Source organism: Canis lupus, chromosome 9 (assembly GCF_048164855.1).
Source record: "Canis lupus baileyi chromosome 9, mCanLup2.hap1, whole genome shotgun sequence".
Lineage (NCBI taxonomy): Eukaryota > Metazoa > Chordata > Mammalia > Carnivora > Canidae > Canis > Canis lupus.
Genome location: NC_132846.1, coordinates 5,585,054 through 5,600,878, shown reverse-complemented (window position 1 = coordinate 5,600,878; position 15,825 = coordinate 5,585,054). Strand labels below are relative to the sequence as shown.

Below are 15,825 nucleotides of genomic sequence, written 5' to 3'. Positions count from 1 at the left end.
TGGTGACTTTTTTTTTTTTTTTTTTGCTTGGTGACATTTTGTAAAGTGCTTTTCATTTGGGGCAGCTTCTGCTTTCCCCAGCTACACCTGAAGCCACTTAAAGCCACAGAGGGCTTTTCTACCCTTAGGTATTTTAGGACCTGTTCTAGTGATTGCTAAGTTGATTTTCTCTCTGACCTTCCTTTGGCTGTTTCTTGCTCATTAGCATCCCCACTAGAGGGCGGGCTAGGCTCGAGAGGAAAGAAGGAGAGCAGATTTTTTTTTTTCCCTTTCCAAGCTAACCCCGTCCTCTCTCCCTTACCCCACCTTCCAGCTTGGCAATTATACAAAGCTCCTGGGACACTTGTCTAGCTCTGGACTACAAAAGGGAAAGTTTTGATGACATGTGTTTATACATTATCTTCTTGTAGCATGCTGTGTAGAAGGAAAGGGGGAAGTATGCTAATTTACCCAGGACTTAAAATCTATTGAGTATAAAGCAATTGAGTAATTATGGGCTTTCTAATACTCTCATGTTCTGTGTCCTTGAGAACCAGAATTTTTTGTGTGGCAGAGGGGAGGTACAGGTGTGGTACAGAAGTTAAAAACCCTTTAGCCAGGGAATTTGAGTAGGATATAAGTATGAACTCTTGCGGTGATTTACTGTCTCTATCCTTTGAAAAGGTCTGAAAACAATGACCAGTCCCGTAGCCATGTACACTCCTACCACTTTGATCTTAAAATACCATTTCCCATGGAAAGCAACCAGAACTTGAAGAAGTGGCTGATTCCACGACTGGGGCGGGAAATGTATAAGATGAATGTGGAACAACTCATCTTACCAGTTAGCAAGAAGACAGCAACCACTATCAGAGTGATGGCAGAAGGACTCAGAAGCTAAGTTCTCATGGCCAAAGTTGGGACAATTTGAGCATTAAAATGATAATTTAATAAACGTTAAGTATGTTTAAATCTATGAGGTTCAGGAGTGGTGAGTAGCTAAGTTGGTTAAATGTCTGCCTTTGGCTCAGGTCATGATCTCAGGGTCCTGGGATCATAAGCCAGGTCAGGGGAGCCTACTTCTCCCCCTTCTACTCTCCTACTCCCCGCCTGCTTATGCTGTGTGTGTGTGTGTATGTGTGTGTGTGTGTAAAGCTAATTGTTCGCCCTTTTGCAGGTTGATAGGAAACCAAATCATTATATTGAAGTTAGTAAATATGGGAAAAGAATCAGTTATCTTGCTGTTTTTTATAAACTGTACCTCAGGGTAATGAACTAGATGAAGGGATGTCATTTTTTTTTAAGATTTTATTTATTCATTTGAGAGAGAGGGAATTTATGAGCAGTGTGGAGGGGCAGAGGGAGGGGGAGAAGCAGACTCTTTCCCTGAGTGGGGAGCCTGATCCCCCTCCCCAACCTGGAGATCATGACCTGAGCAGAAGGCAGACACATAACCAACTGAGCCACCCAAGTGCCCCTGAAGGGATGTCTTTTTGTAAAAGTATTCCATCTATTATGACAGAGTTTGAATATAGCTGTTTTGAAATCCCTAGTAAATTAATGAATCTAGACATTGAGTTTCCGAGTCTGGATGCTTCAATGGTTAAATTGAGGGAAAAGAAAGGAATGGAGGGGGAGCGTGGAGATTGAAAGGCATGCCTTCAAAGGCATATGAAATTCTTAAAAATAGGCAAAGCTGAAGTATAATGTCTAGGGATCCACATTTGGGTGATAAAGCCACAAAAATAAAATTAAAGGACGTGATTATCATGCACCATAAGTATCCATTTATGCCAAGGAGGGGCTGTGATGAAGGTGAAGGGGGCTGTGATGTCGGGGGAGGGGTGGGGGGCTTTGGGTGTCTGCAAAGTTCTGTTTCTTTCTCTGGCTGATGGTTTATTTATTTATTTATTTATTTATTTATTTATATTTTATTCATTCATGAGAGACACACACACACACAGAGGCAGAGACACAGGCAGAGGGAGAAGCAAGTTCCATGCAGGGAGCCTGATGTGGGACTCGATCCTGGGTCTCCAGGATCACACCCTGGGCTAAAGGCGGTGCTAAACCGCTAAGCCACTCGGGTTGCCCTGGGTGATGGTTTAAAGGGTGTTCACTTTTTTTTTTTTTTAAAGATTTTATTTATTTATTCATGACAGTCACAGAGAGAGAGAGAGAGAGAGGCAGAGACATAGGCAGAGGGAGAAGCAGGCTCCATGCAGGGAGCCCGACGTGGGATTCGATCCCGGGTCTCCAGGATTGCGCCCTGGGCCAAAGGCAGGCGCCAAACCGCTGCGCCACCCAGGGATCCCTGTTCACTTTTTCTTAAGTTTATGAAGCTATACCTTTGTTTTTCATGGTTTTTTGTACGTGTGTGTGTGTGAGATTATTTAAGTAATTTCTTTTTTTTTAAAGATTTTATTTATTTATTCATGAGAGACACAGAGAGAAAGGCAGAGATATAGGCAGATATATTGCGGCACTCAATCCCAGGACTCCTGGATCACGACCTGAGTGGAAGGCAGATGCTCAACCACTGAGCCACCCAGGTGCCCTACCTGTGTTTTATTTTAAAAAGATTAGGGATGCCAGGCTGGCTCAATTCAGAAGAGTGTGCAACTTTTGATCTCATGGTTGTGAGTTGGAGCCCCACATTGGGTATAGAAATTACTTAAATGGGCAGCCTGGGTGGCTCAGTGGTTTGGTGCTGCCTTCAGACCAGGGTGTGATCCTGGAGACCCGGGATCAAGTCCTGAGTTGGACTCCCTGCATGGAGCCTGCTTCTCCCTCTGCCTGTATCTCTGCCTCTCTTTCTCTCTCTGTGTCTCTCATGAAATAAATAAAATCTTAAAAAAAAAGAAATTACTTAAAATGAAAAGGTTACTTAAAATGTGTTAACTATGTTTTATCATGTATCTGCAGCTGCAAGGCACGCAGCCCAAGTTTATTCTAATCATCAAAACCACTTTTAAGACTAGTACCTTCATATCACTTAGCATGTGGATACCAGGAGGGGCCTGGAGCCCCACTTCCCTGCCTCTTTCATAGAGGGACTTATTTCCAAACCTATTTTCTTTCTCGCCTAAATATTATTTACATTGCTTATTTTCCTCGTAAACTGAGGAGTCAGCAATATGTGATAGAGGCTTATAGGGTCTACTCCAATCAGTACAGAGTGGAAAAGTGAGAGCAGCTAGCATATAGCCGATGATTACTCTGTGCCAGGCATAGTTCTGAGTGCCTGGCTCCACTGACCCTTTGAATCCTCCTAACAACACTGTGAGGTGCAGGCACATCTCCATTTTACAGATGAAGAAACTCAAAGCACCGCTGCCCAGACTCTACTGTGTGCCTAACATCTATGTTATGCTGCCTCTGATCCTATTCTCAGTTACCATATGCTGCTCATGAAGCTGAGGATTTGGCTGTATATTTTTAAGTATAATAGACCCCATTACTAACCATGTTTTAGCACGTGATCCACTCTGACCTTAGATTCTTTTCTTTTCTTTTTTTTTTTTTTTAATTTTTATTTATTTATGATGGTCACACAGAGAGAGAGAGAAAGAGGCAGAGACACAGGCAGAGGGAGAAGCAGGCTCCATGCACCGGGAGCCCGACGTGGGATTCGATTCCGGGTCTCCAGGATCGCGCCCTGGGCCAAAGGCAGGCGCTAAACCGCTGCGCCACCCAGGGATCCCCTTAGATTCTTTTCTGCTTACACATACATGGTAGCTATTGATTGGCTGTCCTCTATGAAACACTTAGTGTTTCCTCCTCCAGTGTTTTCTTTGGAGGCAATTCCCAGTAACTCCATTATATTTGTTGAAGTTTATTCTCATTTTCTGGGTACAGATTTCCATCTTCCCAAACTTATACCGTCACTCAACCTGATTCAGATCAGAGGTGAAGTTATCCCTTAGCCGGTGCCCCTGATTTATGGAGGATCATCGCTTTCTTTGTGGTTTCCCTCTAAAGCTGATTTCTGAGGATTTAGGCCAAGGCCTTGCCACTTCAACTATGGTGCCCAGATCAGCAGCATCAGCATCAATTAGGAGATTGTAAGAGGAACGGAATCTTCTGGCCACTTCAGACTTGCTGAATGAGCATTTTATCCCTAGGTGATTCATATGTACTTTTAAGTTTGAGAAGCATGGGATGGGGGACATCTAAAGTCCTTCTAGTTTTTTGTTTTAGATATTATTTATTTATTCATGAGAGACAGAGAGAGAGAGGCAGAGTCACAGGCAGAGGGAGAAACAAGCTCCATGCAGGGAGCCTGATGTGGGACTTTATCCTGGGTCTCCAGGATCACACCCTGGGCTGAAGGCGGCACTAAACCGCTGAGCCACCCGGGCTGCCCAAGTCCTTCTAGTTCTACAAGTCTGCTGCTGCTATGAGAGATGTCTATGCAGTTACTCTTTACCCTGGCTCTACTGTTCACTGTGTGGGCTTGGACAATTACTTGACCTCCTTGGGCCTTTGTTTCTTCCTCTGTAATGTGGTACTTGCTTCAAAGTGTTGTTTTGTAACATGCTCGGAACAGTACCCGGCACATAGAAGGTACTATAGAAGTGTTAGCTGTCTTAATATTGAATACGTTTTCATGTATGCTTTGGGAGTCCCAATTTCAGGTCAGGCACGAGGAAGAACAGGTTTAACAACTGACAATGGAACTGCGGGAATGGGGTTATAGAGGCTTCTGCATCTCACAGAAGGAGATCAAGAACTTTAGGCCTAGAAGCTAGACTGAGCAGCTCACAGAAGCCCCATCTTTTTAAGACCTCGGAACATAGAGTTGATGTGCCTTCTCCCAGAAATTCCTACATCTAAGGCCCAATGGCAGAGCTGCCTGTGAGGTCCTGGAAACCACGAGGCTGTGCCAGGCCAGGCTGCCTGCCTGGAGGGCTGCAAGACGACTGTGAAATTGATGTTAGAAGCCCGTGAAGACAGGCAGGAATGAAAACAGCAAGAAAGTTGTGGAAAATAAATGAGCATCTTATTGGACAGAGTGCCAGAGGAAGTCTGTGGCCTGGTTTCATGGCACCCAGATGTCAGTTATATCAAATTACTCATATTTTCTGCAAGCCTGGTGGCTCTCCTATCCCTAGATGAGGGGTAGGAAGGGATGGGGGATGCTGTGCTTTCTTGTTAGCCTGGAGCCTCAGGTCACATCCTGCGCACACGTCCCTCCAGGGCCTCCAGTTCAGCCAACACCTCTTTAGGTAGATCCTGATTGACCTGCTCTGTCAGGTAGCTCCGAATGTCACGAACCTCCTGTTCCCAGAAGTCCTTGGGGAGTGAGAACAGCTGGGTGGTGTCTACAGCTCCCAGCCCACTGAGATCCAAGGCGCCTTCCTTGGGTACCAGCCCGATGGGCGTCTCTTGGGCACTGTCCTCTCCCTCTAGTCGCCGGCAGATCCAGTCTAGCACCCGAGCATTCTCTCCGAAGCCTGGCCACAGGAAGCGGCCTGCCTCGTCCCGCCGGAACCAGTTGACGTGGAAGATGCGGGGAAGCCGGGCCCCCTTGAGCTCTTCCATGCTCAGCCAGTGTTCCAGGTAGCGCCCAAAGTTGTAGCCAAAAAAGGGGCGCATGGCAAATGGGTCGTGCATGATGATCTTCCCTGGGGAGGGGAGCAGGGCAGGTAAGGAATCTGTCTTGTTATCGGAGAAGGCAAGGACACCCTGCATCTGGCTGGAGGGAGTCGCGAAACTTTGGTGGCTCTGGAATCTCCTCAGAGCAGGGTGGACAGAAGGGATCCGGAAAAGAGACACGTGGGGAGGGCAGGCAGGAGGAAGGTCTGGCTCAGGAAGGGTGAGAAGCAGCAATGTGGGTACTCAGAAGAGGGGTATGAGGGCACCCACCTTTGTGTTCTGCCGCTGCAGTGGACTCCGAGCGCATGGCACTGCCCACAAACACCCCGTGGCGCCAGTTGAAGGCCTCATATACTAGGGGTACTCCTAGAACCCAGGGGAACAGGGTCACAGGTGGCTTTTTTCTTTGGACCCTCACTCCATCCCTACTGCTGATCTTGACTCCTGGCCTGGCTCTCCTAGGATCTTTGCCATCCCATTTTTGAATCCCATGCCTCCCCCTAATTTTGCATTCTCCAGGGGACAGCTCTACAGCCAGAAAGCTACGGCTGGCAATCCAGGAAGTACAAGAGAGAGGCGGGCCCTAAAATGGAGCCAGAAGGCATGGAGCCCACACGATGCTTACCTTGGGGTCTGCGGCCTCCAAAGATGATGGCATCGATGGGGACACCTTCAGGGGCTTCCCAGGCCGGGTCCATAATGGGGCACTGGCGAGCCGGGGCACAAAAGCGAGAGTTGGGATGTGCACAGGGCTCTTTGTCTCCTGGCAGGGGAAATACAACCACTATCACTTCCAAGGACTTATCCACCCCCAACACACATTTACTTTTGCATGCACTCTTGCACAATTTCCATTTGTGTTATCAATTCCCTGCAAGCCGTTGTTGTGGGAAGGAGGAGGGAGAAGGGAGTCAGGACATGTCCCCCAAAAGATCAGGTTATTTACCTATAATGATGCTGCCAGCTGAGCTATGTGAGAAAAAGTGGGTGAGGAATTGGGGTTTAGCAAGACACTACTGTTTATGCCAAGCTATAGCTACTTGGCATTGACCAGTGCTCAAAGGAATGGGCTTAGCTAGTGGCAGAAGGTTAGAGCGGAAAATTTATCCCAGAAACAATTTATTTATGGGATTATTATTTAAACAAACACTCAAATCTGAAGCAAAAACTGAGACTGTCAGATCAGCATTTCAGACCACTGGCTTTCCATCAGCAACTAGGGGAAGATGGGATCTTCTGAGATATCAAAATGTAAATTCATTTTGAAGCTAGCAGAATTCTGGTGATTTCCCTGGGTCTGCTCAGACCCAGATGGAGCGATAGGGCTTGGAGAACTCAGAGATAACCTGAGGAACAGAGGTCATCTGGCCCCTTCAGGTGCCCTGGAGAGGGGATGGACCAAGTCAGTGGCATATGTACAAAGCAGCACCATGGGGACCCTGAGTGGACACGGTGTCTTCTCTGCTGGAGGTTGCTGGTCAGCCCTGGGGGGACCAAGGGAGTTCTAGAGCCAGTCCCCTACTCCCACCATGTCCCCTTCCCAACTCCCAGCTCCTGCCTCCACTTGCATGTAAGAGCCTCTTGTACTTCCATCAACCCCCAATTCAGGTCCCTGGCACAGGGTTATTCCGGGAGTTACAGCTGGACACAACACGCCCTACTTATACCCCTGAATCTAGAGATGATGAAAGGGTTGGGGAATTAGCCTGCAGGGAAGTAGGAAAGTTTCTTGGGTTTCTCTGTTGGGTGGGGAGGCCTGGGAGGGCTTAATGATGGTGGTGGATAAAGTGAGGGGTGATTAGATAAGGAGGGAGCATGCTCAGCCAGCCCAGCAAATGTGAATGTAGGCTTCAGCGACCACAAGCATGTCGTCCCCAGCAGGCACTTGTTTGCTCCCTTCCCTAGCTCTCAGGGCTCTCTGGCTGCAGAAGGTCCAGAGGGCAGGGGTGGGGGAGGGGCAGGGCTGCGAGGCTCCAGGGGCAATGACAGGGTTGAGAGACTAGCTTTTAGAGAAGAGGCTAAAGAGGGACGCCTGCCTGGGTGGCTCAGCCCAGGCTCCGTGGTTGAATGTGTCTGTCTTCGACTCAGGGCATGATCTGGGTCTGGGGATCCAGTCCCACATGGGGCTCCCTGTGAGTAGCCTGCTTCTCCCTCTGCCTGTGTCTTCTCTTCCTTTCCCTCTGTGTCTTTCATGAATAAATAAATAAAATCTTTTTTTTTTTTTTTTTTTTTTTTTTTTTTAAAGAAGCGGCAAAAGAACTGGTCTGATTTCATCCAGAAGATGGACAAACAGAAGACTGGGTTAATGGGTTGTGCGTGTTAGAGGGATGAGGAAGGGCAAGGGTAACAACACAGACCTTTATTTATTATTATTACTATTATTTTAAAGATTTATTTATTATTTTAGAGGGGGGTAGGGGCAGAGGAAGAGAGAGAGAGAATTTTTTAAAAAAGATTTTATTTATTTATTCATGAGAGACACACAGAGAGAGGCAGAGACACAGGCAGAGGGAGAAGCAGGCTCCATGCAGGGAGCGACGTGGGACTTGATCCCAGGACTCCAGGATCATGCCCTGAGCCAAAGGCAGATGCCCAACCACTGAGCCACCCAGGCGTAGAGAAAGAGAGAGAGAGAGAAGAGAGAAGAGAGAGGGAGAATGAGAGAATCTTAAGCAGACTCCCTGCTGAGTGCAGAGTGGTCAGGAGGCTCAATATCATGACCCTGAGATCATGACCTGAGCCAAAATCAAGAGTCGACCACTTATCTGGTGAGTCACCCAGGCTCCCCAACACTTACCTTTAGACAATGGTTGTTATACAGAGGATGGTGGGAACCAAATGGCAGGGGGAGGGTCAGGTTTCCTCCTTCCTAATGGGTCAAACTTTATGGACTGTACTTTGAGCCCAATTCCTTGTGTAAAAATACTTTTTTAAAAAGATTTTTAATTTATTTATTCATGAGAGACATACATAGAGAGGCAGAGACACAGGCAGGGAGAGAAGCAGGCTCCATGCAGGGAACCTGACGTGGGACTCTAGTCCGGGTCTCCAGGATCATGCCCTCGGCGGAAGGTGGCACTAAACTGCTAAGCCACCCCGGCTGCCCGGTAAAAAATTTCAAAGCAGTCTTTGCCTTTCCTTTTTTTAAAAAAACATTCCGGCTTATTTTTATTGATAATTTGCTATGTATTTGGCACTGTGCTAAACCCTTTGCATGCATATTAGCTTTAGGAGATAGGTACTTTGGTAACTACCTCTATTTAACTGATGGGGTCACTGACGCTCAGGAGGGTAAGCAACTTAGCCAGATCCCAAAGCCAGTACTTAATGGAGTTGGGATTTGACCTGAGATCTAGTTTGGGGTTGGAAACTGGGAATATTCATAACTTCCTGTGCCTCCCAGAGGTCCTGGAGGATGGCTGCTGGTTGTGGAGAGAAGGCTTTTATATCATCAAGGTACTGAGCCGGGGGGAGGCTGTCACAACTCTCCCACTCCACTTACCAGGTTTCCAGGGTTTGCCCAGCCAGGAGATCACGGTGACACCAGGTGGAAGGGGCTGGTCAATGCCCTCCCAGTATACTCCACCATCGCTGGTCTCAGCCACATTGGTGAAGAGAGTGTTACTCTGGATTGTGGCCATGGCATTGGGATTGGTGGTGGCAGAGGTACCAGGGGCCACCCCGAAGAAGCCATTCTCAGGGTTGATGGCCCGGAGTCGACCTGTTAGGAGGAGAAGTGAAAGAAAAGAAGGACCAACCAGGAAGGGTTGAGAGGTGCAGCCATGGAAGGTTCTGTTCTGCTCCTGCTTGCCCTGAGCTGGCCCCCAGATCTGATGGGGAGATTCTGTCTCTAGGTGGCTAGACTGCTGCCAGGAGGTATGGAGCAGGTCTGCCAGAAGCAGTGGAAGGGAGACTCTTTTTTTTTTGAAGGGAGACTCTTACACTCTGGTAAGAGCCAGAACTGCGACTATGATCCAAGGGCCTCTCACCATCACTGTCAAACCTCATCCAGGCAATGTCATCCCCCACACACTCCACTTTCCAGCCCGGCAGTGCTGGCCGCATCATGGCCAGGTTAGTCTTGCCACAGGCACTGGGGAAGGCTGCCGCCACGTAGCGCTTCTTCCCCATCGGGTTCGTGATACCCAGGATCTGTGTGTTGGGGAGAGAGGGAACGAAGAGGTGGTCACCAAAGGTCAGTTATGGTCTGCACAGAAAGGACAGCTGGGGGTTATTAACAGGGAGGACAAATGTTTATTTGCTAAACAGGTGCCAACACCTCACCATGGGGCTGGGGTGGTGGCAAGTCAGAGCCCCCTCAGTGTTCAGCAGCCTGGGACCAAAGCTTCAGTCATTTGGGCAGAATCCCTGCCTACCAGCCTGGCACCTGGCAGTGGGGAGGTGAGGCTAATGCTGCCAGCCAGGCCCCACCCCTGCCCTGTTCCCTGCAGCTGCCCAGATCCTCACCAGGCCCTCACCAGCATGTGCTCTGCCAGCCAGCCCTCATCCCGGGCCAGCCGAGAGGCGATGCGAAGGGCAAAGCACTTCTTGCCCAGCAAGGAGTTGCCACCATAGCCGCTGCCGAAGGAGACGATCTCTCGCTGGTCAGGCACATGGCCAATCAGGGTTTTCTCTGGATTGCATGGCCACTGGCTCCCCTGCTCCCCTGGGGGACAATGGGGTCATAGAGCTGGCTGCTGGCGAGGGCATCAGGGACTGAGGTGTTAGGGGCTGGAGGGATCGGGGTTGGCAGGAGAGACACTTAGGAGCAGTGGTGGTGCCAATGAGGGCTAAGGCCCTCCACCTCATAATATCCATCAGTTCCCATGTCCCTGTTTTGGGACGTGGACAATTGACTTTTCTCAATCTTGTGCAAAGTGCTCTGGCAGTACGGCATCATCTCCAGCCCAGACCGCTGCCCTAGATTTTGGGAATTAGGTATTTCACGAATTAGGATGGGTACAATCTGGAGTTCCCTCCGAGTGCAAGCAGGTCTATGTAAGTGCAAACACTATGTAAGTGCAAACACTTACCTTGCCCAGTCAGGGGCTGGCCCACCGAGTGCAGACACTTGACAAAGTTGCCATCTCCTAGGGCCCGAAGCACGGGCATCCCCAGCCGGGTCATAATGCGCATGCTTGCCACCACATAGGCTGAGTCAGTGAGCTGCACCCCAATGCGGGACAGTGGGGAGCCCACGGGACCCATGCTGAATGGAAGCACGTACATGGTTCGGCCTGTGGAAGAAAATGCCACCTGGATGAGGGGTTCTAACCTGTTCGTACCTTCAGTGCCCCTGGTTCTGTGTCCCTGCCCAGGTTACCCTGCATGCAGCCCGGGAATCTCTCGTCCACAGCTTGCTGGAACTCAGCTGGGGACATCCAGTTGCCTAGTTGCCCACGAGCCCCATCGGCGGGGAGGGGCACTGTGTCCCGTTGAGAAGGAGTTACAATCACCGTCTTGCTCTCTACTCGTGCCACATCCTTGGGGTCTGTGCGGGCCAGCCAGCTGGGGGAGAAGGGTTATCAGGAAGATGTGGCCAGCCGAACTCCCTCATCCCCAGATCCAATCTTTCAGGTCCCACTTGGACTCTAGGTCTTCTGTGGGCCTGATTTCTTTCCATCCATTTGCACCTCAGTTGCTTCCTCCAGATTTTATCCCATCTAAGGGGGTAGTTCCCTCCGCCCAGCCTTCTAAAGGTCCTTAGTGAAAACTCTCTGAACTTGGGGGAGAGAGAGAGAAAAAAAAAAGGCACAGGTTTTTACTTGTGTCAGCTGCTCTGTTTAATGTAAAAATACAGACCAATCCCACTAATTCCTGATTCTGTTTCTCCCAGAGGTCCCATTCTTGCTCATTTCATTGGGATGGTCTCGTTAACTTTGATTTTGTCTTGGTAAATCAAAAGTGGCCTCGGTGCAAGCAGCTGTCCCTGCCCCCACCTCATGGGTGGGTCATGGGGCTGAGGGCTTACCAGTTGTCGTACTTGGGGAGCTTTCGGATAAGTCCCTGCTTTTCCAGCAGGGTCAGTGTGGCAGTGTTCTCACTCTCAGAGCCATCACAGATGTGGATGCCCTCTGGTTGGCACAGGTGGGCACTGCGTTCCACAAAGTCTCGAACCCCAGCAGGCAGCTGGCCCAGATCTCCACTGAGTACCCGCAGGGTCTGGATGCTGCGCCAGGATGACCAGCCCCAGGGGCTCAGCCCAGGCCAGCTAAGCCTGCAAGACAAGAAGCAGAGAGGTGGTGAGCAGGGTGTTCTCATGGAAGATGGGCGAGTCAAGGGGATAGGAAGCCTGATGGGTGCTAGGGAGTGTGCAAAAGCGTGTATATCATGGGCTTTGTGAGTCTCAGCGAGGGAGTCTCCTGTTCAGCAAGGGACAGGTATTGCCCAATGAGAAAAAGGGCACATGCCTGGCGGTATGGAGCATGTGTGTAGGCATGCTGAGGTTATTGCTGGCTTAGCCCACGCCCACGTTTAACTGTGTCTGGTTGGATGTCGGAAATGAGGAGGTGCCCCATGGCCCAGTGTTGATAAGCTGTGCCTAGGTGAGTTTCATGTGTCTCGTATTTGAAGGTCTCATCCCTGTTCTTCCCATTCTCAAGTACAATTTTTATAAGTTAAAAAAGCAGCCATTTTTACTTTTTTTCTTCTGGCGTGTATGCTATAAGACTGTGAAAGCCTCAGCAAAGGACCCAGTCTTTGAGTTGGATAGTCCCAGGTTTCTAGATTAGGCTCTCTTGCACAGAGAGTGAATAGCTGGATATTGAGGTTTCAGGCATCAGAGCTAGGGCTCCCCACCTGCTCATCTGGCCAACAAGGGTTGCATAAGATGTTGCCTTTGGGTAGGTGGGTTGAAAGCTGACTGTTGGGGAATGTCACTGGCTAGGGTTCAAGCCCATTCCCAGGAGGGCGGGGTCCCTGTTGTTTGTCTCTTCACAGGGAGAGGGAGAAGCAGGGTCTGCTCTGATTGGCCTGGACCCAGGGTGGAGTAACCCAGAGAGCAAAGGCCACAAGAGGGAAGTTACCCTCCTCCTATGCCAGGGCCTTGCCCACCAGAAACTGCTCCACACACTGGACTGCATGCCCCTGTCCTTCCCCTCAGAGGGGAAGCCTAGAGAGCTTCGGGTGTTAGTGGTAGGAGGGAACATCAGACTGCAGAAAGCTCAAACTCAGAGGCTGTCAGCCTAGGGGAGGGAGAACAGTCACTCAGACCATGGATGTGGGAGCCAGAGCCTGCTTGGAGGGGGACCCGGGCTGGCTTCCAATGGAGAAAGCAGGATGGAAACCCAGTATGGCCACAGGGGCAGAGGATGAGGACTCTTGGAACCTGGAGAGTTATTCCTGACCATTAATTTCAAAGGCACCCAGTCCTGGGGAGAGCTTCTCCCCACAGGGGGCCTGGCTCAGGAAGGCGCTGGTGATGTTCCCCCACTCCTCTCCAGTCCCCTAAGTGGGACCTTCTCCTTTTCCTCTGCTCCGAAGACCACCTACAAGGGCTGGCAAAGTGGAACCAGCTGTTGGAGAGATATGGGGTCAGTTCAGACTTTGGGACAGATTCTGGGGAGAAGGGAGGCTACCCAGGAAAGATGGGAAGCTGTGAAAAGGTAGAGGGCCAAGGGGCTCCCGTCCTGGACAGGGGTTGAAGCCAGCCATATACGAATTGAAGGCAGCCTGTTTCCCTCCTGCCCTGGCCCCAGGTCCCTTGGCTGCACCCAGCTTCCCTCCAGTTCGCGGGAGGCTGGGAAATGGAGGTTTACCTTCTACCTTCTTTGGGGAGCTCTGAGCTCAACCCCCCAGGGGTCCATGCACCCCTGAGCCCAGGGCCCTCCCGCTTCTGATCGCAACTGAGGCACAAGAGTTACCTCTGCACAGGAAAGGAAGAGTCGAGGAGACAGGGCTTAGCGGGGGGAAGCGAGCAGGGGGAGGAAGTTCTAAGAGCGGCAGACGGAGACCGCGCGGTCAGAGACCAGCAGAGCAGGGAGGGGGAGGAGGGGACGGAAGCGGGGGCGACCCGGAGCGGCCGAGGCCACCCCGGTCCCCCGCGGGCCGCCGGGCGCTGGGAAGCACGCGTCCCCCGCGGAGGAGGCGGCGGCGGGCGGGCAGCAGAGCGCGGCGGGAGGTGCGGGTCGGCCCCGGCTGGGGCTCACTCACCGCAGGCCGGGGCGGTACACAGCGGCCATGGCACCTGGGCGGGGGCTGCGGGGTGGCCACGCGAGCCGCGAGGACCCGGGGAGGTAAGGAAGGCGGGGCGGGAGCGGGCGCCGCGAGCGGGAGCGACGGCCCGGCGGGAGGCGCTTAAGAGGGAGGCGGGCGGGAGGCTGCGGGGGCGGAACCCAGCCCGGCGGGCGCGACCCTCGCTCCGCGGGTCCCGGGCCCCAGGCCCGCCAGGCGCCGCCCCACGCCCGCATCCGAGCCCAAACCCGTCCCTCCCATTGGACGGCGGGCCCCGTGCCGGCCCCGCCTCCGCTCCGCCCCGCCCCGCCCCGCCTCGTCCCCTGCACATGATGTAACTTTGAGGACTCTTGCTCCCGAGCTGGGGCTGGGAGCCACTGGGGTGGCACACAAGCCAGGAACGAGGCGAGGCGTGAGGCCAGGGCAGGGGCCCAAGGAGGCTGGAAGTCCAGAAGCTGGGGGGTGGACATTGCCTTTTCCCTTTTCCTGGGGACTGGGCACTCTGAGACCCAGGCTTTTTTTTTTTTTTTTTCCCCAGGGCCCCAGGGCTAAGGTTCCATAACCCCATATCCCTGCTGCTTCTCCTGATGAGGTCTCTCTTCTGCCTTCGCATGAAGTGGTGGTGCCTCTCCCCCCAGAGTCTTTCCTTTGGGCCTCTGCCCTGGCTGTTCTTGCCACACTCTCCCGGAGAACAAATCTGTCCCACCCAACCACCACCATCAAGTCCTTAGGTAATTTCTCAAGTCAGGTCTCCAACTTGAGAGCACTGAGTATCACCCCAAACGCCATAGTATGTCAAACTCAAACATGTCTATGGTAGGCACCTGCCCAGCATTGATTCCCCCTTTCTGGTAGTAGCACCCTGATGTTCCTTTGGGGAACCACCTCTTCAGTCTCTGTGATCATATGGGTCTCCTATGGGTAGGCTCTCAGTTTGGCCAATTTGTATGTCCCTCACTTTGGCCACAGCGATTGGGAATGTTCAGGGATGGGCATGAGTTCCCTCTTGGGAGCTTTTGCTGTAAACTTTCAAAATGGGCTCTCTTTCTGCTGGGTTTGCTGAGCTGGTAGGATATAAACCTAGGTAGGATAGGATATAAACCTAGGTAGGATATAAACCAGGTAGGATAAACCTGCTGGGTGTCAGCTTGGCACTGCCCTAGATGGAAGGCAGCCTGGAGGAAGTAGAGCAGAGGGATGGAGAGCTGCAGTTCCCTGATTTCAGTTATATGAGTCAACAAATTTCTTCTCTCGCTTAAGCTAACTTTCAGTGGATTTCTGCCATTTGCAACAGAAACAATCCTGATTCTCAGGCTTCTCAGAGTTTTGTGCTAGAATAAGTGGGACAAGGAGGGCTGGCCTCCAGCCTTAGGCTTGCTGTTGGCTCTCTATCTCTTCCACCCAGTCTGCATCCTGGACTCAACCTCATGTGTATATATTTGGGATTCTTTCCTCCAGTTCCTATATCCAAACTCTGTCCACACCTACTCCACTTCAAACAGCTGCCTTCTTGTCCACCTTTTGGGCTTAAAGCTGTGCATGCCAGTGGCAGCATGGATCTGCCGAAGGCCATCACCTCTTCCATAATCCTGCACCTGCTCTCATGCTTCCCCATCTCAGTGAATGGTACCAGCATCTAGGCAGTTGCTCCAGAGGAACCTGAATCAGTCTAGGCTATTTCTTCTCTTCCAGAGCCAATCAGACACCAGAACCTTTGGATCTGTACTTCCTAATTAGCTCTCAAATCTATGTCTATCCCCATGGCCACTGGCTTAGTTCAGGGCTTACCTCTCACCTGGCTTCAGGTGATATTTTCCAAGCCACCTCTTGGATGCCCACCTCTCCAAATGCCACCTGACTCCCTTCCACTAAGCTACCCTCCAAACTCCGCATGTAACTTCACTTTGATGAGTTAAGAGAAAGAGGGATAATGTTTATTGTGTGGCCACTAGATCAGATTCTGTGCCAACAGCTTTACACGCATCATTTCATTCAGTTTCACAACCTTAGAAGAAGTTGTCATCTACTCAATGTCACATAGCTGGTCATCAGAGAGAAATGGAATCTGAATCCAAG

The 15,825-nt window shown here is 51.1% G+C and overlaps 1 protein-coding gene across 1 annotated transcript; it reads right to left on the bottom strand.

The window, feature by feature from the left end:
- Positions 1-4,959: 4,959 nt before the first annotated feature.
- On the bottom strand, positions 4,960-13,887 carry PCK2 (phosphoenolpyruvate carboxykinase 2, mitochondrial). Its single transcript, XM_072837976.1, has 10 exons — positions 13,729-13,887; positions 11,549-11,794; positions 10,901-11,085; positions 10,611-10,814; positions 10,056-10,243; positions 9,567-9,729; positions 9,080-9,298; positions 6,203-6,340; positions 5,848-5,943; positions 4,960-5,606 (listed from the first exon to the last, which is right to left on the bottom strand). Exons 1-10 carry the CDS (start codon positions 13,755-13,757, stop codon positions 5,152-5,154), a joined length of 1,923 nt encoding a protein of 640 aa, XP_072694077.1. The 5' UTR covers positions 13,758-13,887; the 3' UTR covers positions 4,960-5,151.
- Between the last annotated feature and the right edge of the window lie 1,938 nt (positions 13,888-15,825).